Below are 22,866 nucleotides of genomic sequence, written 5' to 3'. Positions count from 1 at the left end.
CTCTGAGAGTACTATTCGGGGCAGAAATGTCGGAGGTATTTGACCATCCTCCAGCATCTGTCTGATAATTTTCCTTGTGTGGTGCTCGCGTTGAAATGTGAGCGTCACGGAGCGCCCACCCCCCTCCTCCTCCTCCTCCTCCTCCTCCTGTCTGTCTCCCCCGGACTGAAGTCCCACTGAGCGGCTCTCAAACTTCAGTGTCGAGCCTGAAAGCGGAGGACGAAGAGCCGGAGCCGACAAAACCAGCCAACAAGCAGCCATCTGGAGCCGCAACAAACCGCACCGACAGCCGCCTTTCCTATCCGCCGTGCGTCGCTCGGAGGATTTACGCGCAGCTTGATGGTTTCCCTCCGCTGTTTATCGAAGTTTCCGACTGTCACGCTTTAGTTACGGACCTTTTATCTCGACCGTCGGTGGAAGTAATCGTTCTAATTCAAGGGCTGAATAATCGGTTCGCTTACTTTGTGTGTGCAGCTGTGTTTTTTGGAGACATTTCCTAACGGAGCGGTGCTAAATTCGCCTTCAGCATGGGGAAATAGCTCCGTATCTGAGCCCGTAGTTTTTCTTTTCTTTTTTTTTCTCTCTCACTCTTTTTATGATCATTTTTGAAAGACAGAGCTTCTGAGTGAAAAATAATGAGCATGGACGGTTGCCCGTTGAAGGTGGTGATTTTTCTGTGGTGTCTGCTGGTTATTTCTGGCTCCAGCTTCGAGATCGGCTCCTACGACCTGGAGCGAGGCAGACCGGCCAAGTGCGAGCCCATCGTGATCCCCATGTGCGAGGGGATCGGCTACAACCTGACCCGCATGCCCAACTTCATGGACCACGACGACCAGAAGGAGGCTGCCATCAAGCTCAACGAGTTCGCCCCTCTGGTCGCTTACGGCTGCGACGTGCACCTCCGCTTCTTCCTCTGCTCCCTCTACGCCCCCATGTGCACGGACAAAGTGTCGACCTCCATCCCCGCCTGCAGACCCATGTGCGAGCAGGCCAGGGAGAGGTGTGCCCCCATCATGAAGAAGTTCAGCTACACTTGGCCTGACTCGCTCGACTGCTCCAAGCTGCCCACCAGGAACGACCCCAACGCCTTGTGCATGGAGGCCCCCGAGAACGAGACCAGGGCCGAGGGGAAGAAGGGGGAGGGCATGCTCCCGGTGCCCCCTCGGCCACGGCAGCCGGGCACCAACACTGGCAGGTCGCCAGGCAGCATGGGCTCCTGCGAGAACCCGGACAAGTTCCAGTTTGTGGAGAAGAGTCAGTCCTGCGCCCCTCGCTGCTCCCCAGCCGTGGACGTCTTCTGGTCCAGGCAGGACAAAGACTTTGCCTTCATTTGGATGACAGTGTGGTCCATCCTGTGCTTCGTCTCCACAGCCTTCACAGTCTTGACCTTCCTCCTGGAGCCTCATCGCTTCCAGTACCCTGAGCGCCCCATCATTTTCCTCTCCATGTGCTACAACGTCTACTCCGTGGCCTTCATCATCCGCTCAGTGGCCGGGGCCGAGAACATCGCCTGCGATCGCGAGCACGGAGAGCTGTACATCATCCAGGAGGGGCTGGAGTCCACCGGCTGCACCATCGTCTTCCTCATCCTCTACTACTTTGGCATGGCCTCCTCCATCTGGTGGGTCATCCTCACCCTCACCTGGTTCCTGGCTGCAGGGAAGAAGTGGGGTCACGAGGCTATTGAAGCCCACAGCAACTACTTCCACATGGCTGCTTGGGGCATCCCTGCTCTCAAGACTATCATCATCCTCACGATGAGGAAGGTGGCGGGAGATGAGCTGACGGGGCTGTGCTATGTAGGGAGCATGGACTCTGGGGCGCTCACCGGCTTCGTCCTCATCCCTCTGTCCTGCTACCTGATCATCGGCACCTCCTTCATCCTCACGGGCTTCGTGGCCCTCTTCCACATCCGCAAAGTGATGAAGACGGAAGGCACCAACACGGAGAAGCTGGAGAAGCTCATGGTGAAAATCGGCATCTACTCCATCCTCTACACGGTGCCGGCCACCTGCGTCATAGTGTGCTACTTCTACGAGAGGCTCAACATGGACTACTGGAAGCTGAGGGGGCTGCAGATGAAGTGCGGATCTTTCAACGGCCACAGCAGCGACTGCTCGCTGCAGACGTCGGTGCCAACAGTGGCCGTGTTCATGCTGAAGATCTTCATGTCGCTGGTGGTGGGCATCACCAGCGGGGTGTGGGTGTGGAGCTCTAAGACCCTGCAGACCTGGCAGGGCCTGTGCAGCAGGAAGCTGGCGGACAGGACTAGTAGTAGGAAACCGTGCAGCGGCGTCAGCTGCGGCAGCACGCACTGCCACTACAAATCTCCTGCTGTGGTTCTGCACATGGCCAAGACTGACCTGCACTCAGACAACCCCACACATGTCTGAGAGGGAACACACACACACACACAGATACACACCTATGCCCTGTGTAAGGAGCTGCTAAAAGACTTTATAAGAAGATGAGTGTTTGAATTGAACTGTCAGTTACTTCTCTGCTGCTGCCAAGGGACACACAGGTACAGGCGTCACTATGGGAAACTATCTATAAACAGTATTCAGTGCATAAAGGGAAATGTTCAGTATTGTTACCCTTATTTTCCTGTTCATAGTGTTCTGTGCAGTAGACATGCCCAGTGTTGCAAAGCAAAAAAAAAAAAGAAAGAAAAAGAAAAAGACTGTTATGGGAGGTATCTTGGGAAATATTAGTCTACTCTCCTCCCTTCAAGTGGCATGATTAACTGTATAGATCTGTATAAATGTTTTATTTATTGTAAATATATTTAATTTAAAGTTCACCTTGGCTCTTACCGGATTTGTTGTTTAGATACATTTATTAAAGGTCAAGGAAAATTAAGTGCCTTTTATAAGAACTCTGGTTTTGGCCTTTTGGAGGATAATAAATTTGTGGAATTCATGTTCAACTTTCTTGCCTTGTTGTTATTTTGGTACCTATTAGTGCTTGTGTAACTGTTTTAACAGCGTTGAGTTTTAAAAGTAACAAATGATTGTTCGGTTCAGTCTGGCTTCTCTGCCATTCTTCTCCTGGGAGTTTTTTTTTTTTTTTTCCTACAGCAGGATTCCCGCCACATGTGTTGTCTTCCCAGTGCATGCTACGTCCCAGAGGCGTCCCCGACAATAATCCTCAAAGAGAATCGCTGATGAATAGAGTGACAAACCGTGGCAAGTATTAATGCTTGCATCATCGGCTTAAAAATGCAGGAGCAGTATGCGGAGGAATATATTTAATTAATGGCTGTTTTAATCCCTCCACACTATCGCTGTTGTTGCCCTCTCGCTGCTCCATTTGATCCTCATGCAAACACTCAGCACTTTGATCTGAGAGGACAAATGTGAAGTGGATTTCAGCCTTATTGCATGGTTTCACTGACAGATTTGAGTTTAGCACAGGCACTCAGGATTGTGGTTGCTCACTGAGTAGATGGATTATTAATATTCAAGTTTATGTGTGGTTTGCGGTGCTTGGAAGCTGCATTTCTGATATAAATTAAGGGAATTCCGCTACACAAGGCCTTTTCTAAAGAAACAATGTACCTTAGGCCTTCAGAAACTAACCTGAGATATAAATAATCACAGGCTGATTCAGAGAAAAAGAATGCATAACATTATTTTCATTAAATAAACTCTTAAGTTGGTTCTTGCAAGTTACTTTCTCGTAATAAAGTCGGTTTTATTATGCACAAGAGCCACCGTGTCCTCAGATGGTCCATAAAAAAAGTGAAAATAAATAGCTTTTACATTACAGGAGTTTAACAATTTAAGTGCCAACGTAAATTGTAGCCTCACACAGTGGAAATTAGAGCATTTGACAGCCGGTGGAGCTGATTGTTTATTATGTCTGTGTGTAATTGTGTGCTGTGTCACCAGCAGCAGCAGCCGCAGCAACACATGGGAATGATAGTTTGGAAAAATTGTGATGACCAGGAGCTTGTTTTCATTACATTACTGGAACGTCAGCCGGGTGAACCAGGCGTGTGCTCGCTGACATCTCTGGAGGTTAAAAGTTGTTCTGTTTTCATTTTTCCTCCATTTGCATTCCAGCGGAGTTAAAGCGAGATTCATGTACTGAAGCTTGTTCCGTGCACACTTTACAACACACACACACAGACACACACACTTACACACCGTTTCGAATCAAAGACGTATTATGTCTCTGTAGTAAATTAACCACATTTCCACCCGGTGCAGTGTTGTGTGGATCGGTGCAACGCCTGAGTTAACTCAAATTACTTATTCCCTCCTTCTTCAGAACAAGATGTGGGTTAACTACCAGCGTCCTCCCCTTTTTTTCTGTTTTCATTACTCAGCCATTGTAGACGTTGTCCACGATTTGGCAGGCGAGCGCACAGAGTCCTGGACTCTGACACTGTGTGGATCACATTTAACTATTAAAAAAAAGGGGGTGTTTTGCTTGGAGCACGCTCGCAGCCAAGAGACTCGACTAGTGGTGTTTCAGCCACATGTTCCAGTTCATGGGCGCCTGAACGGGGGCGCGTGCTTCCTCCCCAGTTTACACTCCAGTGACACGACCCAGAGAGGCCGAACACTTGCTGCGTGAGACACAAACCAGCTTGTCCCACCTGCGCTGAGCCACACTGATTAGATAGGAAGCTGCAGAGGGTTAAAGCACACGGGTGCAGCATCAGAGGGCAAGTTTGTCTTCTGCAGCAGTGTTTTATTTAAACTTTTTATTTTTCCTCCTCAGCATTTCTTTTTTTAATTTTCTTACCCCGGCTGTGCCTCTTTTATTCTAATTTTTCCACGTGTTGCCGAATGTGACGAAGATAGATTCTAAAAAATCACAAGGGTCAACAGAAATGACTCGTAATAACCGGCAACAGGATGTCTTTGCTATGTTTCTTTTTCCACAAATATGAATTCTATCGCTACATTTCCAGGTCACTGACATCTATTTTTAGCTTCTCTCCCTTTCGCAGAGGAAAGGAATCACAGCTCAGAGCTTCAGATAGAGGCAAGAAAGAAAAGGTTCATTCCAAAAGCAAGAGTTTGTTTGAGCTGTGGTTCTTTTTGGCGCCAGAGATGTGGCTGCCGGGAACACCTTCCCTTCACACACACACACACACACACACACACACACACACACACACACACACACACACACACACACCTGAGGTCTGCAGTGCTGGAGCAGTGCCAGCCAATCAACACTGAGCTTGTTTTGACGAAGACCCCACCCCATCTCCGGTAATGCCCAATTTCAGGAGCAAGTAAGCTTGGTCTCACTCGAAAAGATTTAGTTTGGCAGAGCCTCCGCGTTTTTTTTCTTCTCTTCTGGCTCAGGAGGTTAAATAGTGTGAGGGTCAGTCGCACTGTGCAGCAAGTTTGTCTGGGCCAAAAGTGAGACTACTCCCAGAAAAGGCAACACTTTTCCTTATAGGAACATTTCATTGTATTCGCTGCAAGCCTAACTGTATTTATTGATTCTAAAGCGACACAGAACAGGTCTATTTACCCAGGATTTGTACAATTTGTTTTTGATTAAACAGGCGTGGAAACACCTCAGCAGTTATCCCACTTTAGCTGCTGACACCATGTTTTTGTCTGCTGAGGAGAAATCCCTCCATCTGGTCATGGGTCTGATTAAAGGCGATCATTATGGCATCAATGCGCCTCCCTCGTAGACTTAAACCCCTGCCCACCCCTGAGGGTAAAAAAGAGAAAATAAAGCATCCTTCATTACCCTGCCCTCCCTCCTCCCGCAGTCCCTCACCCCCCTTGAGCACTATCCCTTTCCTGCGCTGTTTTGATGTGTAAATGAGCGTATTGAAAACCTGCAGGCCCCCAAAGAGATGCTTTCCATGAAAATGCGGCAGTCAGAGAGCACCAGAGTTCACACAGCTCACCACTCCTCGCAACCGGACTCCAATCAGACGCCCAGTACACCGCTGCCATCTCGACTGTTAGACACAAACACGCACAAAATCTCACACACACACACACACACACACAATTACGCATGCATGCTGACTCATGTCATTATTGCAGACATTATCATTTATGCGGTGACCTCTGAGAAGAACCTGCTGCAGAGTTGAAGACACAGTTTGGAAAGTTTGGCTTTACAGTGACTTCTTGTTGAAATGAGGATACAGTGTCAAGTGGTTGAAGAGATACAGCAGCTGGAATTTTTCTACAGCATTCATCAAGTCTGTGATATGAAAGTTCGACAGGCTGAGAGATTAAAAGTCCATGTTGGAGTACAGTGGGTTGTTCAGTGTCTTGGAATGTCAGTGGTGCAGAGGAAATGCTTAAGGTGCTTTTACCATTCCAAATCACATGTTTTTTAATCAGCAGCAACACATTTATCAACATTTTATACGCGGCTATCCATCTCATATTACCTCTCAGTACAACTTCTCCTTTTTCATCGTCTTATTTGAAAAGTTAGTCAGTAAATAAGGCAGATTGCTGCAGTAGATTCAAGAAATGAACCTTGATTCAAGTTCATCTGGATTGGACAGACGTGCATCTTCACCCAACTAGAAGCTTTGGTCACTTTATAAGAGTAAAATATTACATCTCAGACTGAAGAAGCTGTGACTGTACTAAATGTTTCAATTTCCACACTTCATCACTTCATCTTTGGGTATAAGATGTGAAGACGAAGGACTGAATTTTAATAAGAGTGAACTATAAATTAAACATCAGCCAAAAGGGCTCAAATCCAGATTTTAACTTCAATGAACAAAACACTTACAGATTCCCCCCACACTAGTTTCAAGACATAAAATATTCTTTCAAGCAGTGGTACACATTTCAGGTGGCATCCTATATATATGGCAACTTATTATTATCTTACTCTTTTATTCTTTTGTCTATATATGTGTGTGTGTCTGTGTGCTAATACTAAATAGGGATACAGTGACAGCGTCTGTACAATAGGGATGGAACAGAGTTTTCAAGGTGACAAAAGAACAAATAGTGTGTATTTTTACTCACTGACACGAAAGGCTTTAAAAGTTCAAAAAAAGTGAAAGTGACCTTTTCAGTCACCTTGACACCCCTTGACTGACATTCTAGTTTTGTCTTTGATATCCAGATCATTTCCTTGTGAAGAATGACTGTGCTTTTTGTAAGTTATTTTCAGCATATTAAGTGTTGTGATATTGAACATGTCAAAGGTGTAGAAAAGGTCAAATGGGATGAAAAGAAGGTGGAGTAAAGAGCAGGCGGATTATATTGGGAGCACTGTGCAGAAAGTGAAAGTTTTGAGAAGAAGTTTCCAGCTTTTTACTGTATCTCTTTTTTTTTGTTGTTTTTTCCCGTCCTTTGATCAATAAGCAGAAGACAGAGAAGTAAAGCTTTCTCATCCCTCTGTACTCATTCCTGTGCTCCGTCTGCCTGTGGCTGAAGGAGAGATGAATCAGGGAACAGAGGGAGGTTCCACCGCTCGCTCTCGCTCTCTGAAGCCAACAGCATTGCTGTGATCACTGTTAATCTCCTTTGCCACTCTGCTGCCATCTCCTCAAATACATTCATCTCATTTCCAATAGCGTTCACGGCCTCTTCTTCCTTTCTAATTAGGCACCGTCAAGATTTCAGAAGTCACCCTTTGGTGTTCTGCAGCATGCGAGATCGCTCTTTGAGCTAGGGGGTCAGCGATGGCAAGTATTTGTTTGAGGGTTAAATCACAGCAGGCCTTTCATCATGTTGTTATGTTGCACGATCAGAGGCTTGGGATTATGTAGGTCAGACGTTGGAGAGTGAGAGCGCCCCTTTTGTAGCTGCCATTTTTATTCAGTTGCTAGGCAGCACCCACTCTAATCTCTTGTACCAAAGAGTCTCTCCCCAGAGAAAAAGAGAGGGAGCAGGAGTTACAAAGGACGAAAAAAAATGTGAAAACAGCATCAACAAAGAACACAAACCCATGCAAGGACTGCTTTCACAGACACTCTAAAGGGAGGGAGTGGAAATGGACAGGATGTGGGAGTCTAAGCTCGGCCCTGAAACCTGCTCTGGCCCTCCTGAACATCCTTAAACCCCTGTGGTTTGTTTGCGCCATTGACTGAATAAATAAAGGATCACACAACTCCAACAGCAGGCACGACTCAACATCTGAATCTGTGCCGCTTTGCGAATGCTGGGAAGCGAAAACTTGAGTCTAGCTTTTCAAGACAAGTGGAAGAGCTCCAGCGGGTCAGCCGAAGCAGGACAGTCACAGCTTTGACCCAAATTGTCTGTCAACAGGTACCAAAATGGATCAGACCCGCTCAGATCCACAGCTCCGTCGTCTGGCAAGTGTGTCTGCTGTCACACTGCTGCTGCACCCCCATCCTAAATGTGCTCATGTCACGCTCTGCCATCAAAGGCTCACCCCTCGGCTCTGTGTTCTCAGAAAGGAGGCACATCCCTCCTCCCCCCACGCACTGATCCTCCCCTCCCACCCCAGCCCCGGGCTCAGTAAGGATCTGCTATTCTCCGTTGCATTTCACACTCTTTGATTTGGAGTTTTGAAGTTTGTTCTTGTCTGCCTTTTTTCCCTCTTTTTTGACTTTACTTGTGTTTCATATTGACTGTTTTGATTCATGACGTTTTCAGACAATGTGTGCTCTGCAAACTTGGCACTGTGGCACTGCTGACTCCGTCGCTGCTTGTAATCACTTCATCATTCAACATTTGCAAAGACAAAGAAAGCCAATGACTGTCTGCAAGGGTAGAAGTTAGTCTTATTTTGGGAAATGCACTTATTCAGTTCTTGCTGAAAGTTAGATGAGAAGATCGAGGCCTCTCTTGACCGCATGAACAATGCTATAGTCAACAGGTAATTAGCTTAGCATAAAGTGTAAGTGGAAAGAGCTTGTTTGGCTGTGTCAAAATGTATCTCTAAAACTCTGTCAGTGATGGAATATATCTTGTCCTTTTAATCCATACTAAAACCAAAGGGGTCAAATGCAAAGCAAGATTGATATGTCTAGGCTTTCTTTGCGTTAGCTGGCTTGACAAAACCTAAATCTCCAATTAGAGACAATTACACCAATATCACAATGATTGTCACTGATTGTGTATCACCTCCTTCAGTCAAGAGGAACAGGTTGTTGGGATGGAGAGTTACGGGGAATGTAAAAAGTGCTGTTACTGCAACTGATGCGAGAAAAAGGGAAAGCTGGTGGAAAATTGTTAATAGTCCCAGTTACAGATTAGTTTTACTACTCTGACAGCAGCACATTAGAACTCTTAAACTTTTATCTTCATACATGTAAACAGGATGGTCAAGAAGTGCATTTTTGCACAATTGCAAATAATGAAGGAAGAATGAAATCATTTTAGTTTTTGGCCAAATCAAGGTGAAATTAATGATGCTGATTTAATATTATCTGTGGTAAATACAAATAGACTAATCAGTTTTCGTATTTGTGTTGTATTTGCTGCAGTACCAGCAGTGTAAATTGATTTGGCAGCAAATCAGGATCAAACATTAAAACATATTTGTATGTTTTCTGCATCACCAACTGAATACACATAGCAACATAACACACACTGTTTGAACTACTGTAACTGCATGGCTTCTTACTAACATACAGATCAACAGGTTTGCAGACATTACATATTCCCTCAGCTGAGAATCTGTATTAGTCATAGAGAATGTCACAGGAAGATATTTGGTCAAAGGCCAGCGCTTCTTGCAGCTGATTTAAATCCCAAACTCTGAACAGAACCTTCTTCAGAGCAGGTTAGCTGTGCAGCATCAGTTACCATGGCGATCTAGCAGGTTAAAGGAGAGCCACCTTCATGGCGCTGAAAACTTGGCAACCCATTAATCTCACTATACAGTGCACCCCTCTGAAAATGTAAAATAGTGGTATTATTTTAGAGGTGCTGGGATGCACATTTTAAAAATACTTTTGGATAGTTAGAGCCAGGCTAGCTGCCTCCTCTTACATGTCTCCAGTCTTTGTGCAACGCTAGCTGTCTGCTGTCTATTCATTTGACAAAAAACACTGTTTCAGGTCAACAATTTATTTGCTTTCTTGTCAAGAGGTAGACAAAAATGAATATCACACTCATGAAAACAGTTGGCTAGCCTTACATAAACACTGTAAATTAGGGGAAACAGCCCTCTTTGGTTTATCCAAAATCTGATGTTGATTTCACAGGAGGTTATATGCACTAACTGTTTGTACACATGACACAAACATGATTTTACATGTTAATCAGCAAATTTTAGAGATGTTGTCAGATTGATTTTGTCATCTAGTGAGACTAGCTGGATCCAAGTTTTATGTTAAGCTAAGCTAACCAGCTAACGGTGGTAGCCTTATTTCTCAGACATAAGGGTGGCATCAGTGTTTTCATCTAACGCCTGGAAAAGTACACAATAAGTGCATTCCACAAAACGTTGAGCGGCTACTTTAAAACTAGCATGACCTAGTGGAGTACAACAAACAGAAGAGTGATTCTACTCCACCAGACTGAATTGGCTAATTAGTTGAATGTTGTGTGTTTGTTTTACTGAATGTGTGTGTGCATGTAAAGGTTGTAGTGTGTCCTCATTGTAACAGTTTTTTTTAGTCCTGGTTTCTGTTCATCGTTCCTCCAAATGAGCACGTTGATTAACTTTGCATGTACTGAAAATTGTGTAAATATCTTCTAAGGCTGTCCAGGATTATTTGTATTTTGTGAATAAAATGAGACAGAAAATTCAAAGGGACATTTCGGGGTAGTTCAAACACATTTAGCCCAAAAAACTTTCCTATCATCAATTAAGGCCTTTTTCCGGCCAGCACTGTTGACTCAGGCTGATCACTGTACATTAGCCAGTCTGTGTAGTAAAGGGAACCAGCTGGGGCGGCACTCACTCCAACACTGGACCTTTTGTCAAGGTCTCAGCCCCCCTACAAGTAAAATAAAAACCTTGTTGTATGAGAGATACTCTTTGTGTAGAAGCAGACATTGTTCCTATTGTGGCGTGTCAGAGCTGACATGCCAGGTCTAACACAGTGCTGAATAAACTGTGGTTTGTGTACATACTGTAACTGTAGGCTGTGGAAAAGGAGTGAGGCAACGGTCTGTGATGATCTTGGCGGCCGGTGAGGATTTGGCATGCACAGCAAGAGCTGGAGCAGCAGTACCACATGCAGCCCTTTCCCTCAGGATAATAAGTGCTTGTGGAGCAGAGCGGGAGAAAACCTGCAAGGATCAGCCTTCCTGTTCACACCCCATCATGCATGAGCTGGCAGGATCCTTGTGTTGTTATGGTCATGAGACATTTCCTGTGTGTGTTTTGGGGTTGCATCTGGGCTTGTTTACAGCCCAGGGTAGAGCCTCATTAAGTGGAACATGGTACCAGGCGGATGTGGGGGGGCTCAAGTGCCTATTAGTGGGGCCAGCCTGTAGCCCTAAACCAGAACCCAACTGGGCCAGGTGCTCCGCGCTGCAGCCTGGTTTCCAAAACACAGCCAAACAGGTCGAAATAAGGCTTACTCATTAGAAAAGTGCGCAACTAATTTCCAACAAAAATACCCCCTAAAAACCCCACATATTTTATTACCCACTATGATTCGAGAACATCAAAACCAACAGTGGAATAGTTGATCTCTTAGTACTTTAAGACCATCTCCAGCTTGTCTTTGGCTCTCAGCACCATGTTCCCACTAATAATGTAAATCCTTGACAAATGTTGACAATATATTCTTACATTTTTATGTAATTAGTTCCTAAAACAGCTGTCGATTTTAGCAAATGTTACTCAAACAGGAGTAAACTGGCCATTTGTTGGAGTGTAATTTTAGCTGCGAATTAACACACATTTGGTTGCATTCACAGTAGCAAGTCAGTAAATTGGTGAGATTGACTCAAACACTCACATCATTCATTATGAGCTCAGGAACAAGAAAGCAATCAGACTTTGGGTACATGGGCAATACTCATTAGTAGGATCAGTTCATTAGTGGTTTTTGTATATTTTCTTGGAATGTATCAATGAGAAAAACATCACCTGATTTATCATTCAAAAGGAAGCTTGTGGTGGAAGTGTGGCCGCTTAATGCAAACCAAGGCGGATACATGACTGTGAACAGATTACACCGAGGTGCTCTTGATACAACCTTTGTGCATGTCCAATTAGAAATTTGTCATTAGCATTTTTTGTGTATGTGGACAACTTATGAGACCCTCAGAGCCCCTCACTGAGCTGCATGCTTCATGAATTCCTCCACAGTTTCAGTGTGAAGTGTCCTGCAAAGACTAAAGCTGTGCAGCAGAGGACAAAGCAGAGAGGGATTAGCATCCCCCCCCCCACGCAGCCATCCCTCCGCCTCTCCGCTCATGCACACCATCACCGTGTAACACTCAACATAATCAAACACTCACCCAGTGTGACACACAACACAACCAAACACTCTTCTGGGGCTATAGCTACTAAAACAAACCCTGCGCTGGAACCCCAGGGGCTGAGGAGAGTGGTGGAGGAGCTGAGGAGGCGGATGTGAGGGAGGCCAAAAAACTCATAGTGTTTATGCTGAGCAGCCAGCGAGTGGGAAACGCACGGAACACGATCCTCATGTTTTCCTTACCCCAGCTAATCCGACAAAACGACAGAGGGAGCAGATTCCCTTACAGAGAAAGCTGCCACTTAGATATTTATCCTCGCTAAGGCAAACATCTGGCCCCGGCGGGCTCTTTTCATAAGGCGATATGAGTGGGTGTGATATTCGGCTGCATTTATTTGGGTGTGAAGTTTTAATTAAAAGTGAAAGCGATGCCCGCCGGCCAACCACCCCAGCTTTGTCTATCACCCGAGGTTCATCTGAGTGTGGAGCGAAGAGAGAATACTGTGATTACAGAATAAGAGACAGGCGGATGTCAGAACAATGAAGAGAAAAGACAAACAAATGCAGAGACAAGTAAAAGAAGACAGGAGATGTGGAGTAATTCATCTGCTTATGAGGTGCACAGGGTGTGAAACTTCCCCTCTTGCTGTTTGTTTTCAGTTGCAGTCAAATGGAACAGCCTGAGTTACAGACAAAGTGCCCGCTGCCCTCACACACAGAGGAGGGCGTATTGCTTACAGCGAAATCTGCTTACTCTCCAGAGTCTGGTTTTCCAGAAGCACCCTTGCATGCAAGATCACCCCTGTCCACTGGCTAAGAGCAACAAAGACCTTTCCTATCCAGAGCCAGGGAAACTAGGTGGTAATACCCAACTTCCACCTATCCTTCTCTGTGTTTTTACGCTCTTAGGAGCTGTCCTTATCATATGAAACTCCCCTCTGCTATGGTTTGCAAGCGTGGATATGTTTCGAGTAACGTAAATCCTGACAGTGATGCAGCTTTTTGCATTGTGGTCACACTCGAAGCTGCAGTTTACGAGCAGGACTGAGCTCATGTTGTGTTTACCAATCGCCTCCGGATACAAAGTGCTGGGGCCTCGTTTATGAGCTGGCACACGGATTCCCTCATCACTTTAAACTAAAAAAAGCTCATTGTACGTACACCTTGTTTATAGCAACACAGGTAATAAAGCCAAACCTGCCATCTATCAGTTGTAATTACCTGTAGGAGGCAGAAAGTGTGTGAATGAGCCTCAGTGCCCCCATGCGATAAATGTTCCAGGCTACTTTTAATTGAAGCTGGGGCCAGTTTTGCTGACTGAGCAGGGAACGTATTCACGTTTGTCCAGTTTAAGCAAATGGAGATTTCTACACAAGGCACATATGAAAACTTCATTCATATTTTTAAACTTCATTTATAGCTGAAGAAACTTAAAAACTTTGTCACACTTAACATCCACATCAGATATCTCTTATATTTGTAAAGTTACAGTTTTACTGCGAAACAATATTATTATGTTATGTTAGGATCCTCTCACACATAGTCTCACAGCTTGTTTTATTGCTGTGACCCGCCAGTGGCTCCCACCGTTTGAAAAAACACCCACCCCGGGTCGTATGACTGACAGATGTCCAGCGCATGGATAAGCTAATGAGTGTCACCCCACCTAACTGTCTGCCGAGCTCTGTGCTAGAGAGACTCAGGCCTATCATGTGTTACCTGGCCGTGCTCTCAGTGTGAGAGGATGTTAATTGGCGGTGAGGCGCCAGTCTCTCCCCAACCCCTCCTCTGGCGTCAGTCAGCGCCAGGAAAGGTGGCATAAAGCCTGGCCTCGGAGCGCTCCAGACTCCCTGGGTCCAGAGGGAACCGGGAGGCTTGATCCAGTATGCGGAGGCCATCCCTGAAGCACACACCTGGCCTGAACTTGTACACTCGAGTGGAAAACTTGCCCAAAGAGCAACACAGAGCAACTCAAAGCTTTTTTTGCTTTTCTTTTTTTTCTGTCGGGAATAAAAGCGAGAATTATTTTCAATTTAAAAGCCAGAGTGGTTCAAAGAAAAAGTCCTGTCTCCTGCTTAGTGCCGTGCAGAGTTCCCTCCTGGCTGATTGGAGTTTGCCCAGTGTGTGTGTGTATGTGTGTGTGTGTGTGTGTCTCCTGGCTCCTGTCTGCCGTCCGTCTGCCTCCCCTGGATTGGACTCATGTCGCCTTCGCAGTGAAGGGCCACTCAACCTGGGTGGATATTCTTTCCCTCACATCTGCTATGAATTTGCCAGAGCCAAGCCATTCAAAGACTCCTTTATGGAGCCGTCAGCAGCCCTGCGACTGCTTCCTATAAGACACATGCACATTTGGAACACACACACACACCCGCACACACGCACACACACCTAGTGCACACAGGTTTATATTCATGCACACTTTTACATTTACATTTACATGCACATTTAAATATAGTGGGTTTTTCTGTTTCTCTCCTATCAGTTACACACTCTATACAAACACATTTACACATTTACATGTACACAACCACCTCTAGTTTCTTACTTAAACAAAAATTCTGGACTTACCCAACAGCTGCAGCCATTTTTTTTTTTTTAGTGAATCACCCGTGCATGGTGGAGAAGGGCAGGGGTGGTTATTGGGAAATTACACACTTTAATCTATTTATTGCTGACATCTCTTTCACTAGGCATATGCACACTCCACAGAAACGTTCGCTGTGACAGCAGTACGGCCATCATGTAACTTTAGATGGATCTGATCTGAAGAGAAAAGGGAGGGGATTTATACATGGATTTGTATGTTTTCCAGCTCTGCTTTTTTTCAAACCTCCTTATCAAAGATGTGAAGATACCATTTTAAGGCAGCTTTTGAAAGCTCATTTGCTCTCTTGCTGAGAGTTAGATTAGAAGAGAGATACTACTCTAGTGCCTGTATGCTAAACACTGAGGGGATACTTTGGCTTCTTTGATGTGGAGTTGTATGAGGTACTCATCCACAGTAGTTTGTATATTACTTGCAGTAGGTGATGGTCGGCATGCTCCCAGTTTGAAGAAGCAGACATGTATTTTAGCCACCTAAAATTAAGCCCCAGGAAAAATCCATAAAAGTGTAAGTGTACTTAGCCTTGCATCGCCTAACCATTTTGCAGCACAGAATGGTCTGGCATTCTGCTATAGGGGAAACTAAATGCTCTGGCTAGCTTGTGTTTCTTTAAACCAATCGCAATCACACTGGGCGGAGCTAAGCCCAGGATGCAGCAACAGTGTCCCCTCAAAATAGTACCAGGGTTGTCTGTCTCTCGGTGTTGGCCCAGTGATGGACCGTTGCCTTTTACTTTAAGCTAGCTGGGATAGCATCCAGCCCCCCTGGGACCCTCTACAGGATGAAGTGGTTTAAAGAAAGTGGTTTGTAGAAAGTGGACAGATGGATCGACCATGTCCTACTGATACACTAGACTGTGGGTAAGTACCTCATATAACCTTACTTCACATATACCAAATTGTCCTTTGTAGCTCCTGTCTGCAGCCAGTTAGCGTAGCCTGGCGCTGTTCAATAAAAAATAAAATAAAAAACACATCTGAAAACACATTACCCCTATAAAGCTTCTGATTTTTTGATAGTCTTGCTTGACAGCTGAAAGGTAACAGTGCAACATTTGTCTTTTTTTCATCACTGGACAAAGCCTGGTTTAGCTTAGCACAAAAGGTAGGAGCGTGGAAACAGTTAGCCTGCTTGTGTCTGAAGGAACCAAACAAAAGAAAGTTACTAATTACCACCTTGTATTTTATTTATTCTTTATGTACAAACTCCAACAAGTAAAAGCAACAATTACAGATTTTTACGAAAGTAAGGCTAGCTGTTTCTAAGCTAACTGTCTTCTGGTTGTAGCTTCATTTTACATGCCCAGATATGCGAGTAGTATAAGTCTTTTCATTTAACTCTCAGGGAAAAAAGCAATTATTTCCTAAAATGTTAAACTGGTCTTTCAAAAGAAAAAAATGTACAAACACATAGCTTCTGTTAAACGAGTCAAAGGTGAAAATGAATTAAGGGCAGCTCTGTGTGAGGTTCATGTGTTTGAAATTACTGCTATTTTTTTATTTTTAATCCCTCTATGAGCCTACTCAAAAACAGTGGGAGGAAGTTAATTGGCTTTGTATCATCCATTGCTAAGCCTCACAAAGAATCCAACAATACAGTATAAGCCTATTCAACATTTGGGATCACTAGCTTGTCTGAACGTAAGATGAAGCCTCTGTATGAATCATGAAAGGCCTCGGCCCACTTATTACGTCTACAAGTTTGACTGCCTTTCATCTTCCCCGTGGCGCGCTCATCCAATTGTTACTGCTGCCATATCTGGATCCCCGAGTTCAAAGAACTCTCTGGGTGATTCTGAGGTTATTCTCTCCGGTCGTTTTTCAAATTGCCTTTAACATTCTTCAGATTTGTGCCTTCATGTAAATCTTAAATTAAAAATATTATTGATAAAGAAGGGGAGTAACGTGCACAGGAATACGAAGCATTTACCTGTTTGATGAAAAGCCAGCCGCGGGATATAAGCGCTGTAAGCAGGCCAAGTGTGTCACTGATGTGTCTGGTTGCAGTCATGGCAGAGAAGATATATGAGTGATATGTAAATGCTGCTGTTTGGAGCCTGGTCCACAGGAAGATTCAGTCTGTTTCAGAAGAGTGCAGGATTCCCGTTGGGATAAGAGCTCTGTGTTCCCAAGAGAAAAGCCATCCTCTGAACTCCTCCGTTTCTGCGCTCCCTCCCCTCTTACTTTGGTTATATCATCAAAGGGAGAGGATGCACATCAGTGGAGAAAATTGGGGGAGAAGGCTCTGTTTTGTGAATAATGCATTAATAATCATTTGTACTTGCACTTAAAGCAGAAGAGAGAGAGAGAAATTTAGGGCATGTCGCTGCTGCGGTCATATGAGTTGGTTTTCACACTCAATTTTCAGGACACCTTTATGCTCTGTGAATGATTATGTTACTTCACTTCTTTCTGTTCTGGCAGCCTGTCAGGGTTTTTCTGTCTTTTTTCCCCCCTTGTCCTCATTTTCTCTGTGTGCATTCCTGCAGCTGCCAGCGTGATAGACTATTGACTGAGCTCATTCTGAAGTGTGCCATGATATGACACAAATCGAGTTTACGCATACAGCTCAAAACTCTCTTCATGCGCCGCAGCAGCGACTACTCCGGCAGGAGAGCTTGACTCACTGTGTCATTTTGTGTGACGGCACCAGTGGGACAGGTGTCAAAAATGCGCAAGTAGGCCTCGGTGTAATCTCATCTTAAGCTGAAGACGTGTTCAAAATGTAGAAAGATGCTTATGAAGATTCTTCATAAAGCTCTCTGGAGTGTAACGGCAATAGGTTCAGGTGGGTGACAAACTTAAGGCGATGCTAGTAAGTGTGTTACTAGTATGTCAAGTCACCACAAGCCTCCAGAACATCATGAGATCAGAAGCGTGTCAAGACCACTGCACATGATTTACCATATATTATTTACTACACTCATCAAATCATTTCTTCATCCCTCACATGCTGTGCAAAAGTATCCTGCATTAGCTACATTTTTGCACTTATTAATCAGCATTGGTTTTCTTTTATTTTTGTTACGTTTAAACATACTAGAGATCAATGTCTGTGTGTCTGGTCTTAACTTTTCTTGACAAGCGTTTATCAAATCTACTTCAAACTTAGCAGGTGTATCACTGGGGACTTGAGAAAGTGCAGTGTTGACTTTGAAGTCATTTGAATAAGGAGTGGTCTCATTTTTGGGGGGACTTAGCTGGTCTTTGGTTGCCTGCTTCTGAGCCGAATGGTACATGTCCACAGATACACCACTTGCATTGGAAGCTTGATGGGTGTACGATTAGGTTGTGTTATAACAGATGATTAACAGGTATTTAACAGGAAGCCATTGTGACAGTTGTAGAAGGCTACACCCTCCTACAATCACGCAAACACTGGCTGCACCACTCATGGGCTTTCTGCTCCTTGATTTCAAACCTTGATTTCAGACCACCATGGTGGCCGTAAGCAACTTTTGCTTTTATGACAAAAACAGTTGACCGAAAGGTGCTACTGAAAACATCTGAGGTGAGAAAAAGACTGTACAGCTGCTGAATCCATTCATTTTGAATCAACAGTGGTTAGTGTAAGTTTTTCAGGAGCCTCTAAAGCTGGTGAGTGGCAGCTGGATCACATGTAACAGTCAAGACCTCAACTTGATGCAAATGAGGAGCAGCCAGTGTGGCAACCCGTCTCTCAAAAAACAACATAATGCTAACTTCATGCTGCTTACATGAACAGTGAATAGGAAACGTGGAAATGATGGATCCTGTGGACACAATACCTTAAATTGTCTCTTTCCCTAGATAAAATCATCACAGGCAAATGTACGAAACTGTGATGTTACATTCTGATCAGAGCCACACAGACACTGACAAAACTAGTAGCTACAAAAAGATGTGTCGTCTGAGTAACTAAAAACAAATGTAGCTAAAACCAGGCAGCTTCACCTGTGATCATAGCACCCAACAGTGATGCCACTGTGTGTTGACACCCCCTTTAATATGTCCCTGCATCACTTCTGCTATATAAGTTTTTTGTTTTTTTTACTGCTGTTAGATAGCTGTTGAGTAAAACCTTTTAGACAATGAAATCATAATGTTAGAAATATTGCTTACTGGATCTCAGTTTGCCTCCTTTAACGCAGTTTCTAGTTGCCATGAGGTCCGCAAATAAACACAAAATACCAGAACAAAACAGACTTGGCATTCACACTTAAATATTAATGCATGAAGAGAAAAAAAGGAGCAAAGAAACTGTAAAATATAATAAAAAAAGGAAGTCAAATTTAAAATATGTTAAAAGTTTGGACTAGTTTTCAGAATGCTTGGAACAATGTGTGACACTAGCATTAATAATTTTTTGATTTTCATCCACGAGTATCACATTGATGAGCAGTAACCGACGACCTTGCTGTCCTGCAGTGTGCAGCAAAGTCAGTTTCCTCTCACGTCTGCTGGAATGACAGTGAGAAACACACTTGTTCCCTTCTTGCCAAATGCCCTCTGCACTGACTTGGACCTGAGGTAAATATTTGCAGGGTGGGTTGCACCGCTCTGCTCGCACACATCCACATGCCGTGTGGATGAATCTGTCATACGCTGGTGCTGTCGGTTTGCACAGGGTTCAAAGATTAGTCTGCGCATGGCCACTGTTTGCTCGTTGGAGAGCGAGATCAACTGCTGCTGCTCTTTCTGCTTTTGTCGAGTTAAATATATGATATAGTAATGGAAACAACAGACAACCGCACTTGCATGATATTTGTAAGTATTGCAGTTCAGTGGAAGTTAATGAATCCAGATATGTTAAATGAAGTACGTGTCCTGAACTGACCCCCTGTTGCTCAGTCATGTCAAATCACACCTAACTACTACTACTACAAGTTTAAAACACACACACGGTGAATTATTTACAAGAATCTGTGATCCATGGAACTATGCACTGACACAATTTTGCGCTCCTTAAAAATATCAGTGCACTGAGCTTATGCTCTTCTGTTTGTTGTGTAGCAGAGGAAATCTCAATGTAAAGCACTGAGCCGTGATGATTAACAGGAATTAGTATCAGGCTTGTGTGCGTTTAACTGCTGATCAGGGAAGAAGCATCAGGCAGGATCACTGCATGCCAGCTTTTATCTGTCTGACAGAGGCAGGCACACTGACTGCTGCTTAGGCTCAAACTATGGCCTGACACCTACTATGGACTAGGGATCAACCAAATTGTTTTTTTTGTTGTTTTTTAAAGGGCCGATACTGATGCCAACTATTGGTGCTCAAGAAAGGCCGATAACCAATTTTTTGATATTATAGCATGTGATGAGAACCTGTGATTCATAACTAGGCTTCTTCAGTACTGTTTTCCAGATTCTGTTTCAAGGTAATCTGTGGCTGACTTCTAACTTGGCCATTGGCGTAGTTTTAGCCAGCTAATTTCCTGGTTAGTGGCTTATGTTTCTTGTTCGGTTTTTGTAGTCTCTGCTTGAGATACCTTCTGAGACCACAGCGTGTCTACAGACAAGTAGAGGTGGCTACACCAGACCTGAAGTAGCGGATTTAATAAATCAATAATCGGTCCACAAAAATGCAGATACCAATAATCGGAAAAATGCCAAATATTGGCCACGATAAGTGGCCAGGCCAATAATCGGCCTATGCCTACAGTGAACTAAGCAGCACTCAAAAATGCTCACCAAAATTAATCCAACAGAATTGTCTTTAAAGTATTATGTTTTTAAAGTTTCAAAAATAAAGTAAAAAAAATAAAAATAAATCATTTATAGATGGTTCAGCATGAGCCATGCTGTCATGTGTCAGGCTGTATGAAAGCATAGTGGTGTTTTGAGCTAAATGCTAATGCTAAAATTGTAATATGCTAATATTTATGTTGCATGCAAATGTTTAGTTCATGTTGTGCAAACAGTGTTTACCACCTTATTTTAACAACACCAGGGCTGCTACTGGGCTGCTGGTGGGATCAAGTGTTGCTGGTTAAAATTTTGAATGCATCACACTACGAGAGGAGGCATTTCAGTCTGAGGGGGGCCTGAATATCTACCACATTCCATGGCAATCCATCCAATAGTTGTTGAGATACTTCACTCTGTGCTAATGTGATGGACAGACCAGCGCTGACAACAGCAATGTCACAACCATGGCTGAAAGTTTAGCATGAGGCAACATCATGAATAAGATACACTCAGTATAACCATAATCAATGGTAATTTGCACTGTACAGAAAATCACACACAGGGAAATGGAAACATCCTCCAGATAGAAAAAATGGCCCAACAAAAATGTCTAAAATTATTAAATTTATTAACTAGCACCATTTCATTGTGTTGTCCAAATCCATCCATTATCTATACTCCACTTAATCCCCATTAGGGTCGCGAGGGGGCTGGAGTCTATCCCAGCTGACTTAGGGTGAAGGCAGGAGACACCCTGGACAGGTCACCAGTCTATCACAGGGCTACACTCAGAGACAGACAACCAAGCACACTCACATTCACACCTACGGACAATTTAGAATCAGCAATTAACCTCGACATGTTTTTGGGCCTTCTGGGAGGAGAGAAGAGAACCCGGACAGAACTCACGCTGCACAGGGAGAACTCCACTCTGGTGCCCCCACCGAGATGCGAACCGGCGACCTTCTTGCTGTGCTACCAATTGCGTCACCTTGCAGCCCGTTGTCTCTTGAGATAATTACATTCTATATAGCAAACTAAAATTCTTCCAAAATGCAACATTATAACCAACATGCATTCAATAGTAACTTGCTGAAAAGCGTACCACTATCTTGCACTGTATAGGAAAATCACACACAGGTAAATATGGACAACTGACAGATGGTTAACCTTTGGCAATGTCACAGTAAATTTGCTGCAAGGCCATATTTTTCCATGCAAAATAGGTTTGTGGCAAATCTGCAATTGACTTCTGGCTAACTTTTTGGAAGATGTGTGGCAAACAGTCTAGTCTCTTGGCTTTACCCACACCTATTGCCAAATAAGACTCAACATATAACCTGCCATGTAACCCACAACCTTTTTGTGGTGAGGTGACAGAGCAAACCACTATGATACAGTTCAAGTACAAAAAAAATATCTCTCCTGGGATACATTAAAAACTACATAAAATTGAAATTGTAGCGGAAACTTTCCACAATATTGGCCAGAAGTCCACTGCAAGTTCACCACAGATCTAAGTGGCATATGAAGATATGACCTTGTTGCAAACTTGTAGAAACATTGCCAAAGTTAAACCACAACAGAAAAGCTATTACGGCAAACATAAACTGACATGTCCGCAATGACCAGCAAACTTGTTAACAGAAGGTTAAGTGGAGACTGGTAAACTGTGGTGGCGAATCATCACTAAGCATGTTTGCTATTAGTGCCAACCTCTTATTACTGGCAGTGTTGAAAGAACATGGGCAAAACTGTGGCAGCATTTTCTTAAAAAGCTATTTCTGTGCTGCAAATTAACCACAAGTTTGCTGCAAATCTGCCGTAACCATTTATATACTTCAGTTCAAGCTTCTTCTAGACTCTTTTTTTTGCCCTGTTACCTATAAAAGCTTTTTAATAATATGGCAGTTTGTACAGACATTGACTGCTTTGACCTCAAAAGGGAGTGAAAGTCGGGTGATTAACGCACTGCGTAGGATGGACTGCATGAGGAATGACAAATACTTCACATGTTTCATGAACTTGGAAAGTAACTGACAGACACACTAAACTTCTTAAAAGTTAACAGATCATGTCTCTATCGTACTTTATTCCAATTAACAACAAATTCTTGAACGCTGAAGACTCCTAAGGTGATTCATTTCCCAGAGTTCATTAGAAGTTCGGATCTCGCAGAATTCCTTTTTGGTAAGAAGCAATATTTCACAAAACAGTTAAACCGGGCTGTCACAGAAACTGAGTTGGTGTTAAGCCGAGAATTAACAAAACAGACGC

The 22,866-nt window shown here is 43.9% G+C and overlaps 1 protein-coding gene across 1 annotated transcript; it reads left to right on the top strand.

The window, feature by feature from the left end:
- The first annotated feature begins 202 nt into the window (after window positions 1-202).
- Window positions 203-2,929, top strand: fzd9b (frizzled class receptor 9b). The gene has a single exon (XM_008282613.1). The coding sequence runs from the start codon at window positions 636-638 to the stop codon at window positions 2,391-2,393; it is 1,758 nt and encodes a 585-aa protein (XP_008280835.1). The 5' UTR covers window positions 203-635; the 3' UTR covers window positions 2,394-2,929.
- Window positions 2,930-22,866: the final 19,937 nt, after the last annotated feature.

Source organism: Stegastes partitus, unplaced genomic scaffold (assembly GCF_000690725.1).
Source record: "Stegastes partitus isolate 25-593 unplaced genomic scaffold, Stegastes_partitus-1.0.2 Scaffold279, whole genome shotgun sequence".
NCBI lineage: Eukaryota > Metazoa > Chordata > Actinopteri > Pomacentridae > Stegastes > Stegastes partitus.
Note: the sequence above shows the minus strand (reverse complement) of the source record. Positions and strands in the feature narration are given on the sequence as shown.

Coding starts and splice junctions, on each gene's coding strand:
- fzd9b (XM_008282613.1), top strand. CDS start 636: ATGAGCATGGACGGTTGCCCGTTGAAGGTGGTGATTTTTCTGTGGTGT.